The 12,020-nt window shown below is 44.3% G+C and overlaps 1 protein-coding gene across 1 annotated transcript; it reads right to left on the reverse strand.

The window, feature by feature from the left end:
- Window positions 1–5,931: 5,931 nt before the first annotated feature.
- Window positions 5,932–7,121, reverse strand: LOC128275975 (endochitinase-like). The gene is made up of 2 exons (XM_053014445.1): window positions 6,625–7,121; window positions 5,932–6,553 (listed from the first exon to the last, which is right to left on the reverse strand). The coding sequence occupies exons 1-2, from the start codon at window positions 7,119–7,121 to the stop codon at window positions 5,932–5,934; spliced, it is 1,119 nt and encodes a 372-aa protein (XP_052870405.1).
- Between the last annotated feature and the right edge of the window lie 4,899 nt (window positions 7,122–12,020).

The following is a 12,020-nucleotide window of genomic DNA, read 5'->3' on the forward strand; positions in this document are numbered from 1 at the left end:
TCGCCAATAACAACTAAGCCTTTTACAAGAGAGGCATTATGAAGGTATTTTTAAAAAGACAACAAATTTTCCAACAAAACGGTGCATATTTGACGAAAATCGGACAATTAAAAGTATCTTAAATAATGTTTTGAAGTACACGCAAAAATAATGGATTTCTTTTAAGACTACCTAATATATAAAAACTAGCAGTTCCCGGCGCGCGTCGCTGCGCCTCTTTTCACCCTTATTTCTCGATTGGGAGGCGTTTCAGATGACTTCTCGGTGACTTTCAGATGGCTTCCCTTTTCGCTTCCCGTTGGATACATGAAAAAACTCACACCACCTGACTTTGGCTCAAATCAGACAGACTCACGCACAGACAGACAAACAACCATTTTTATATACACTGCTGGCCAATAAATAGGTAATTGTGTGAAGCTGATACAATTTGAACTGTACTCAAGACACTACTAAACCAATGATCACCAAACTAATACTGTACTTAGATACACTAGTTAACGTCATATTTTTTGCTATGTTGGTGATATTTATGTCAAAAGTGACAGGTGTGTTACCACTTATTTTGGCAGCAGTCTGATATGGCCTGGTCAATAAAATAGGTAATTCGTTGTATACGATGCAATTTCACCAGACTTCTTGAACAAAATTGGTTTAATTGGTCTTGTTGCAATCAATTTTCAATTGTGAATCTAAAAAAAGGGTTGTTTCCTGGTAGAACATTTAGAATGGGCAGAGGAACTCATTGAAATCCTTGAGGAAAGAAAGATTGTGAAGAATCTACGCAACGAAGGCGCGAGGTACAAAAGCATCGCCGAACTACTAGGAAAATCAGTAAATTTTGTGAGAAATGCTTTGTTGTGCAATAAAACAAAGGAAACGCGAGTTAGACCAAGAAAAACCAAACCAACGATAGATCATCGCATATCATTTTTGGCCAAAGCGGATCCGTTTGGTGCATCCAGAGCGATTTGCTCAATAATAAATAACATTATTAGCCCAAAACCTGTCCATAGGCGGTTACAAGAAGCTAATCTACCGGGGCTAATTGCAAGAAAAGTGCCACTATTACAGATGAGGTAACAGTTTGCTGCTCAATATGGTTCATGGCAAGGTACCGAGAGTTACGAAAAATTGGCATAATATTTTATGGAACGACGAAACCAAAATAAATTTGTTTCATTCGCACTCTCAGTGTAATGTTTGACGACCTGTTAGCAAAAAATTCCATCCCAGGTTTACAAAAAAAATTTTGAAACATGTAGGTGGAAGTATCATGATTTGGGGATATTTTTCATAATCTGGTATAGGTCCCTATTTCAGAGTAAAGAGCACCATGCATGCTCTCGAGTATAAAACAATTATGGAAGACGTTTATGCTGCCTTACGTAGAAGAAATCATGCCACTGAGATGGATATTTCAATCAGAAAACGATCCCAAGCATACGTCATAGCTTATGATATCGTGGTTTGATGGCAATAATGTGTCAGTTTCGCCTTGGCCAAGTCAGTCTCCTGACTTAAACCATTTTGAAAACTTGTGGAATACCTTGAAGCAAAAGTTAGCTGGACAACAGTTTTCAATCAAAGATGAATTGTGGCAAAAAGTGCAACAAGACTGGTATTCCATTCCAGTAAAAACTTTTCAGGATTTGGTCGATTCGCTGCCAAGCAGAGTGCATGAAGTGCTCCAAAACAACGGTGGAAATACGGGGTACTAACTAATTTTGAAATAAAATATTGACTTTTGGTAATAGAAAAAGAATAAACCGTGAAAATTCATTAAAATTTGCCATATACGCAGAATTACCTATTTCATTGACCAGGTACTTTTAACTGCTTTCTATTGTAATAAGCGAATTTCTAGAATTTTTCACTTATTTTAGACTATCTTTATCTTATTTTTAGTCCTTCTATCTTATGCTATCATTGTAATACCTGTGAATTCAATAGGTTTTGAAAAATGATCAAATAACGCAGTTTAAATACATTTACCTATTTTGGGGTTTTGGGGAAGGGGAAATGTTCTGGCGAATGTTTGAAACTCCTCCACTCTTTACAAAGGGTGGGCTCCCATACAACATCTGGGTTAATGTCAGCAAAGCTGGGATAATTTTCAAGCAATTTGGGCCAAACTCGGGTGGTGCGAGTTTTGACATGTATCCAACGGGAAGCGAAAAGGGAATCCGTTCGGATACGTCACCGTGAAACGGAGGAGTAACGGGAGACGAGAAGGGAAATTGAATGAATACATCACCGGGAAGCCCGATCGTTTAAAAAGTAGGAGTAATGGGAAGCGAAAAGGGAAGCTGATCGAATACGTCACCAAGAAGTTCTCTGAAACGCCTCCGAAACGAGAAATAAGGATGAAATGAGGCGCAGCGACGCGTGTCGGGTACTGCTAGTTTATTAATATATTTTAATGAAATATAACTGAAATCTCCAAACTTTGAAATCGCCCAAGGTCCGCTTTTTCTCCATAGTGTGCCGTAGTGAGATCGGCCGACTTTGGGTATCCGTTTTGAAGTTGTTCGTGCTTTAATTTCATCGGCTGCAGCTCATAGTGTTTCGAATCAACTTAATTCGCGGAGTACAACACGTATATGCAGATGTCCCCCGAAATGTCTTCGATACGGTGTTCTTCGGAACCATTAACAAGTCGTCGGGTTACAAAAACCGCGTAATCAGGCAGAGTACAGCAAATCATCATTTCTTCACTGTCCCATGTTCGCCGGAACAGGTTTCGCGTTGGGGCAGATCTTGGGCGGAGGTTCGGTTCGGGAACTTGATAGCCAATGAGTTCAAACCTTTCTTGTCTCTGTTACCCCTGAGGAAGGGTTTTATCTGCACACGGCTCGCGAACGTCTGATCACCGAGAAGAACAGATTCGAACGGATCACAACATTGAATGGATAGTGCTGAAGAATGGGAAGACTCCTATTTCCCATCTCTTTCTAACCTTTCGTTCATTACGGCGACCATTACTGACCTGCCTCACAACTTGACCACTCCGTCGATAGTTCTTCAACGGCCATACAAACAGGTTGCAGCTATTGCAAAAGCGCGGTAAGCAACGAACGCCATGCAACATGAGTGTAAAGCGAATCTACATTAAAAGACATATTTCATGCAGAAAGGAACATCACCGTGCAATGAACTCTAATATATACACCAACATAAGCGGTAAAGTAGCGATGATGCGCAGGCGAAGAATTGGACGCACATAAGAAGATCCGTCGGAACAGACTCTCCCCGTGAGTCTCCGGTGACTTAGTTCTCGGACTTGATGCAAAAAAGAATTCTTTTGCTGATGAAACTAGGTATACTCTGCTAACGGCTGTGCTACTACTGATAACCAAGAAGCACGCACTCAAACTGAGCACACAAGCACCGATTGGAATAGGTTGAAGCTTTTCGGTTTCGCGGTCTCGGCAACAAAACCGAAAACCCAATCGAACACAATTCGCACTCTTCAAATCAAATACTGGCATTTTTTTGTCTGCCAGAGTCGTGCTTCGCGGTGCCGGATTTTGCGACTCCTTGTTTACCACCAAGAATCGTATGATGGCACACCAAACACGTCACCAGTACAGCGAACTCGCTTCTTTCTCCCTGCGCAGCTGGTTTTCGATGGCGGTGAATGAGGTTCTATTTGGTTGGCACGAATCTTTAGTTTATTTTTTTTGTTTATTTGTTTATTTAAACAAAACATTCAACGGGCAACTTAGCCTAATTGACAAAAGAAACCTGAACCTAGCTTTTAAACTACAATTAATCACAACGGGCGAAACGCAAAACCGAAGCTTGTAACCGATATTTCGCGGAAAACAAAAGAAGACTGTAACATGGGCGAAACATTTACCAAGAAGACATGAAAGCAAAAACATCATGACACTGATCAAGGGACATATTAAAGTCAAGAACTGACTAGAAACTGTTGTACGTCCGACAAAGGGCTTTTAAGGGGTCATTATGACCGGTGAGGGATGTTCTGAGTTCGAGATTGGGTCGTCGTCTCAAACATTGGACACGAGCAGAAAAATTTCCATTCCTGAGAAATTTCCTTCCAAATTTCCTGAGCTGCCCGTCTACGAAGTTCGAGTTATCGCAGCCCAAGTAGAAGGCAGCGCGTTTTATAAAATAAAATGTTGATAAATGCGGATAAATCTACACGGATTTATCCGTAGGGTAAATAACATTTACGGACGGATAACATCTACACTCGGAACAACTGACGAGCCAATGCAACACGAATACATGAAAGGGGCCTTTTTCTTTGAGAAAGTTAGGACATTGCACTTTCAGACATTCAGGGACATGTTGTTGCAAGCACACCAATGCACAAAGCGTTCAAGTAATGTTTGCAAATAAACACAATCCGCCGGCTTACAGACTGGTAAAAACCATTTTAAGTCATCAGCATACATTAAGTAACACTCAGAAGTAAGTCGAAAAGTCAAGTCATTGATGAATAGCAAAAACAATAGCGGACCTAAATTGCTTCCTTGGGGAACGCCAGAGATACATTGGTCAAAACAGAGGACAAGGTCTGATTAACCATAACACGAATGACACGATTAGAAAGGTAAGACATAATCCAACTCACGAGCAAAGGACAGACACCCAATTTGGCCAGTTTAGCGGACAATACCAGATGAGAAACTCTGTCAAATGCTGTTTAGACATGTTAGGCAGAAACTCTGTCAAATGCTGAAACATGTTTAGAACCGAACCCCAGCTACAGTGCTTCTGGTACCGCAGCGCCTTTAAGGAGTATACGCACGGTGCTGAGTGGCGCATTCTTGAGCCAGATAGGACTATCAAGACTCTGACTGTGGAAAGCTAAGTTTCTACCTTGGTGCTAGGCCGTTGCAGTGTGTCCTTTCGGTGGATGAGATCGTGGTCCTATTAACGTAATTAGCAAAAACCTCTTAAAATGCATACCCTGGCGAACCGTTTGAAGGCTAGTGAAAATGATAACAGGGCACACGATGAGGAGAAATGTGCATTACATAAAATTGATCCCCATTTCTTATCGGGAACTCGGCCCCTCGTCCCAACTATACGGTCCCATAGGGTCTCAGGAAGATTATAAGAGTCCCCGAAGTGAAAAACGAACGCACTTGCGGTTGCCGCGTTATTGAACTTTGCCGTCCGATGGACGGTTCAGTCCGGAAGCGGAACAAACCCACCCCCTTTGTGATATGAATTCCGTATTGTGGCCCCTGTTTGAGTTGCTGAGTTGCCAGCCGCTAGGGTAAGCTACCATGTTCTCTCTCCGCAGTAAGCCTCGTCGGCATCCGATCGATGCAGGTACCGCACACATTTTCCGGCTTCTTCCTGGCGCCGGAGAAGGACTTTTCGGAGCTCAAGAATCAGGTACGTATCGTCCGCACGGAGGAACTTTCGTGGCTTGCCGTGGGAGATTAATGAAGCTTTCTGTGGTTTGTTTCTTTCGAGATGTCTGGAAGACACTACACCAGGTAAGTAAATATTTTATTAAAGTATGATTCATGACCTTGCAACGATCTTCCACGGGTATGGTGTTTTAGGTTCCGTGTGTCTAGGTATCCATGGCCATTGCTGCCCTTATAAGTATTTTCCATTACCACGCCCTCAACGAGTGTTTAATTATTTCTGGCTTAACTGGCTTATCATGGCTCGAAAATCACATTTTAAAGTTTGTTTGCATATTGGTGCCACTTCCGCGTTAATGTGCGTCTCAATTGTATCGTTTGTTGCCATCAACAGTGAAGGTTTCGTTTGATTATAACAGCTAATGGTGGACCGTTGCGAGTTGATCCATAGACTAGACACCATTCAATTTTTCCGCAACTGAGGCGGGGCTTGGTCTTCCGAAAGTTCGATCTTTCGTTGGGGAACACAGAAATGAAGATCGTTTAAGATCGTGTATTCTTCGCGTGATAAACATTAAATCTTCTTTCCCTTTGGGCCCACATCACGACGTGATCGCTCGATGGCAAAGCCAAATGTGTCATCGTCGGTCGACCAGATTGGTTTGTACGCCTCAAAAAGAGCCGTCAGCAAAGGGTACTTCTTTCCACAAATTCCACTGTAATCATCTGAATCAGGTGAATCGACCACTAACCCTCCCAGACCTTCACTGTCCACGAAATGCACCTTCTCTTCGAGAGAAACTTCATTTTCATAACCAATCCACGTGGGATAAGATATCGCGTACGGTGACATACTTCGCGCGTCCCAATCTTCAGTCCAGTACTCATCGTCCTGCTGCAGTCGGGAGCAAATTTTGTTGTACGGCACGAAATCCGGAAAACTATGGCTGGGAGAATTAACAACGCGCTTGGTTGTATCAACTAAATTGAAAATTAAGCCATTTAACCACACTTTGAGCAGTATTTTTTCCCTGGGACATCCGATATTGATCCAGTTTCTTGTCGCGTCCACAACGTTGTAATGCTCAAGCTCACCTTTGTCGAAGGTTCGACGGTTCATCGGTGAAGGGACGTCCGTGAAATTTTTTGTGTACCCCGGGTGTCGCCATACCCGAAGGTGAACAAAATCAGCCGTTCTAAGGAAGAGAAACATAATCAACTTATTTCTGGCTGATTCAATGAACACCAAACGGTTGCTGCAACTCACTGACAGATGCGCTTGTGGTCGAGTCCTACTCCAATGAATTCCTCTGTTCCGTCAACAAACACTGAAACTGTCCACGAGTCGTGTCCGGCACTCTTGAAGGCTTGCTTCGTTTCTTCATTTAACGTAGCATAATTATGTATTACTTCTTTCGGATAGTACCAATTATACGCTAGTCCATCGAAATTATATCGCTTCAACAAACGGATGGCACTATCGATGAAGTTTTTTCGTGTGTTGTTTGTGGCAATGATTTGTTGAAATACTTCATCTGACCAAATGTTAACACCCAACAAAAGCTTTACATCGGACCGTCGTTTCTTGAGATCAGCGAACTTTTGAAATCCTTTCTCCTGTATATCAACCTTTTTATCCTGCGGCGTCAGCTCAAGGTATTCCGAATCGACCACAGCCCCGATGTATACCACGTGTGTGCAGAGATCCACCGGAGTGTCTTCGATACGGTACTCTTCAGATTTGGGTTGATGCTCGTTGAACATACAAACAAGATGCTTCCTGGTAGAGAAGGCCTTCGCCGTTTCAGACAGAACACAAACGAGTATTAACCAAATTAGCCAACGTTCCGATCGAAGGGTTCTTCGTCTACTGCGGTGAAGATCGGTCGGAACAGGTTCTCCACGGCGGCTTAGTTCTCGGACTTGATGGTTAGAGAATCCGAACATGTTTCTTTTGCTGGTGAAAACAGGTTTGCTCTGCTGACGGCTCTGGTACGTCTGATCACTGAGAGGCACCAATTCGAACTGATCACAAAAGCACCGATTCGGATGGATTCGTACGCTTCGGATATTAATCAAATTGAGCTCCTCACGGTCATGGTAGATGGCTCACAAACATACGGATCCATAAGTGCAACATTCAAAGGAACGCTTACGTTTCGAAACGATATCGAAGATATCACACAATCTATCCGAAGAAGCTTCCAGCTACTAGGTTGATCTAAACGTTGTTAATCCATTTTGTGATGTACCTGGTTCACAAGAGACCAGGCGTTCGAAATCAAAATTTTTTGGCATATTGTTGCCACTTCCGCCTCAATGTGCGTATCAATTGTATCATTTGTTGCTAACAAAGGTCCCCAGTATTCGTTCAGTTGTAACTGGTCCTTGTGTCGACCAGTCGGAATAGCTCATAGTGGATCGGTCTGAGTTGATTCTCCGAAATGTGCCGTATTTGTTTGATCTTTCTTCGCAATTGTAACCTTTTTTTTCCTCTGGTCCGATCTCTAATCCTCTTAAACCGTCACTGTGAACGAAATGTGTCTTCTCCCTGAGAGAAACTCAATTCTCATATCCAACTCATACTTTACTACGGTACGCGTATGACTTCGCTTTACGCTATTGATTATGCAACCCTCTTTTTGCTTCAGTCGAAAGCATATACCCTTGTGCTTTTTGAATTGTGTAGCATCGAAATCGTGCACTAAGAGATGATACTGTTACTGATACTAAGTGGCAACTGCGCATTTAATACAAATCTTCATCAATTTCATGGTCTCTTCGAACAACAAATACTGAAACTATCGCCGATTCCATCGTTGATCGAGATTATACCACCTCAGCAAACGGGTTTTGGGTGTGAATTGGCTCGCGGAATCGATAGTCAAAGCTTTAGAACATATCCGGTTTCTGTTAGGTGTGAAGATGGTTTCGGTCTGCTACGCATCTCGTGGTCATTAAGAAGTAGTAATTCGAAACGATCACAACTAGTCGTAGAGATCTCTTGTGACCTTTGTAAATCGAACACCTGAAGGATAATCGTCAAGCAGGTTTCGTAATTTCGTGCGACGCTCACTAACGCTAATTTGGTCCGCTTGATTCGGCTCGTGCCATTAAATGTGTATATCATTTTTCAGTGCAAACTTCGAGCAATTCGATTCTGTGGCAGCTCCACATTTGCAATTTGGATTTATTCTAAAAATTTCACACACCACACTACAAATTTTGAACGTGAGGAAAACAAAAGCTCAAACGCAAAATGAACGATGAGACAATGGACTATTGATGAATTTAGCCATCGTTTGGCACAACCTGGACCAATAGGCCAGATTTTGTTGTTTTAACGACGTTCTTACTCTGTCAACATAACACCCGTACGTTGAAGCCATTCCCAGGCTGACGGCTGCTCAAGTTTATCATCGTACGTGACAATCGGGACACGCTTCGTGGGGCAACGCGCCATTTTTCCACTTTTCCATCGCAGCGAAACACGCATGCTTCGAGCATGCTGGCCACACATTCCGAGGCCAGGACTATTGGATCAGTATCGATGACGTTAAATGTACAATGAACGACAATGAAAATATTGGCGAGCCATCGTCAGGCTCATTTTTTGTTTCGGAGAGCTTTCCACTCCACTAAGTCAGGAACGTGCTCTAATTGTCTCGAATCCGGGTTTCAATTAGCGATGATTGAAGTGCAAGGGCAGACAACATAGAAAACACATAAAAGTATGCCTTCGGCCTATGGAAACCGGGCGGCTAGACAACGAGTAGCTTTTAGTTGCACAAAAGGCTTTGATTCAAAGCAAGGGAGCGTAAAGGTAATTTGTGTTATGCTGACCCTTTTGTTAATTTAAAAGGCATTTTATTGGAAATGCCAATTGTTGACGTGGAGAATTCCAAAGGGTAGAGAAAACAGGCACATTTTTTTTTTATTTAACATTGTTGTAGGCAAAAACTTGATAAAACAAATGGCACTTTAATACAGCACGCTCTCTAAGCCTCTAATTATGCCTTAATACCATTTGCTCAACTGGATAGCGCATTGCTGTGCCGAGAGCGGTAACGACGCGACAATGAAGAAATGGTTCCGTAGCCCTGTCGCGGAAGACGAATCCTCACGGCAGATTTGCAGAATTTTCAAATCCATTCCGAAACTGCCTCTCGCAGCAAGTCGTTTCTGGCGGGGGCTTTGACAAGAAGCTCCCATGCCCACGTCTTGCGCCAGGTGTCGAGGTATCGTTATTTTAAATTGTCAATTATCACGGCATTAGACGGCACGCTGCGTGAAACCGTTGCCGTAACGCTAACGCCCGCACTAACCACGCTCGACGTAACACACTCTTATTAACATCCCGCCGGCATCCGGACCAAGCTGACCCTAACAGGGGAGGACCATTCGGCTGCCTTATCTTATGGCACTTGGCAGGGATTTTCATAAAGACGCCGGCGAGAAGCCGTCGCCGCCATTTTATGGCCCCGTTGCCGGAAGATGATGATTAGACGCGACAAAAGGAACGACCGTCGCCCGTGCGAGGATCGAAAAACTTCCAAAACGGAGCCCATTACCCCACGGCACGGAGCAGTTAGGTGTCAAATATCGCCCGTTCACCCCGTTAGAATCCCACGGGGACCGGCTCAGTTTGACAGAGCCATCTTCGACTTTCCCGGAAAGCGACTACGAAAAGATGAAAGCACGCACGGCATCGAAGTAGGCTCAGGTTGGCCTTCGGGTTCCCGGGGGACACAATTTAGCTGTCTGTGCTCGGTGACTAATGGCTAACCGGTGCCGTGTCGGTTTTGTTTCTGGCCGCTCTCTCGGGTTTCCTTTCGTACCCCCAAAGCGCCCCAAAGATCCGGCACCACAGCACAACAGTGTCCTAAAAGTTTCCATTAAGAAAGACAGAGAGACGCGCAGCAAGCACGACAAGTTGTTGCCGGGATCAAACTTCATCCGATGGGAAGAGGCTGACGACCACACTGGTAGGATCACTGCATATCACCTGGGTTTGGGTGTATGTGTGTTTTCCAAACGACCCTAACTTTTAATGAACCAGATGGCCCCCATCTGCCGTGGGATGTAACCTTCTGTCACCATTCTTGTTGTTTTGCAGTCCTTTAATTCGTTCGCATCTACTTTCTCCATGTCAATTGCTTAAGGACATCTTCAGGCCGACCTGGAGCGTTATGTCTTACTCACCGTCTAGACTCCGATCAAGTGATGGAAAAACACTGACCTGGCCTGTCCGGGCGCAGCGCAAACAAGCAGCAGACACCTCAGAATTCCCGTTTTGCGTTTGAACTTTCGCTTCATTCTGGGCCACAAATTCGGCGAGTATAATTTCTTGTCATTATCTGTGTATTCTAATCGGGTTCGGCGCAGAATTGAAGCCGTGAGTTTCACGGCTACAATTTCGAGCAGTTTGCTTGAAACGTCGAACGTTCCGGCGATTCGTTAACTCGGTTAACACGCGAACTCCGAATACCTCCGGGAGCCTACCGTTCGCTCACCTGTAAACGAACAACATTCGATCCGATGAGTAAGCCGGCCGGAATATTGTTGGCTCGTCGGAACGCTCTCCGGCTACCGGGTTTCCTCGAGGGCGCCGGGCTGTGCGTTGCGAACCGAGCAGATAAGATGGTGGAAAAATAGCTCTTCGTTAAGCACTTCTTATCGGGCCGCCTCTGAGGGCAATGCCGCCACTGCCGGCATCGAAACAATCTATATTTATTGGATTTTTGTGCGCCTTTCCATGGGCGAAGAAGATCCCGACCCGACACGGTAGCTAATACGTTAAAGTTTTGAGCCGATAAAGTTAACCGAACATCGGGGGCTCGCATTGTACATAGAGTTATGAACGTTAGCTTTAACATTTATTGTAGTAAACTTTTTTTCCTCCAACTTCCTCCAATCGTTCCCATGATAGGCAAATGATCATTTTTCATAGCGAACAAATCTGAAAACAAAAAATGGTGCCAGAAAACGCCACCCGGGCGTCGGCCGAGGTATCTCGCCCCGTAAATCACCATCCACAAATCAAACCGATCTCACCGGTCGCTCGTGCCACTTCGATTCGTTTTCTAATAAATAGAAGGATATTATCTTGGGCCATTCTTCTGACTTCGTTATAAGAAAACAAAACCTCGCAGCAACAACCAAGCAGCACGCCATTTTTTATCACCCTGCGTTTTCTCTTTCTACTGTTTCTCCAAGCGATACTTTTCCGTCCGTCCGTGGATCCGTGAGTGAAGAATTTCCTTTTAATACTCGTTCATTCATTCTGCCAGACAAGTATCAAACATTGGTGCGCTCGGCTGGCCGGGGCGCCGAGAGCCGAGGCTGCACAATTTACAAGATAACATCGGATCGAAACGTGAGCGTGTTTTGCTGCCCCGTTTTTGCCCGATTACCAACAAGGATCTCCGAGGTTCCGGCCCCGGTCGGGGGGATGTGTTTTCCGGCTCGCTATGGAATGCCTGCCTGCCGCCGATGGGTGAAAAATGTATCCAAAATGCGTCGAACGAGTGAACAATTTATTCTCGCCACTCGCTCGCTCTGAAACTCCGACTCCGACGACGGGCTGGGACGGGATGCTTCGGGATGTTTGAGGTTTGAATTGCTTGTTGCAGAATGGGAACGATTTCTGGTAAACCCATAATT

This window comes from Anopheles cruzii, unplaced genomic scaffold, assembly GCF_943734635.1.
Source record: "Anopheles cruzii unplaced genomic scaffold, idAnoCruzAS_RS32_06 scaffold00222_ctg1, whole genome shotgun sequence".
In the NCBI taxonomy this organism is placed as follows: domain Eukaryota; kingdom Metazoa; phylum Arthropoda; class Insecta; order Diptera; family Culicidae; genus Anopheles; species Anopheles cruzii.

Coding starts and splice junctions, on each gene's coding strand:
- LOC128275975 (XM_053014445.1), bottom strand. CDS start 7,121: ATGTTCAACGAGCATCAACCCAAATCTGAAGAGTACCGTATCGAAGAC. Junction 6,554..6,624: donor GACCACAAGCGCATCTGTCA/GTGAGTTGCAGC, acceptor TCTCTTCCTTAG/AACGGCTGATTTTGTTCACC.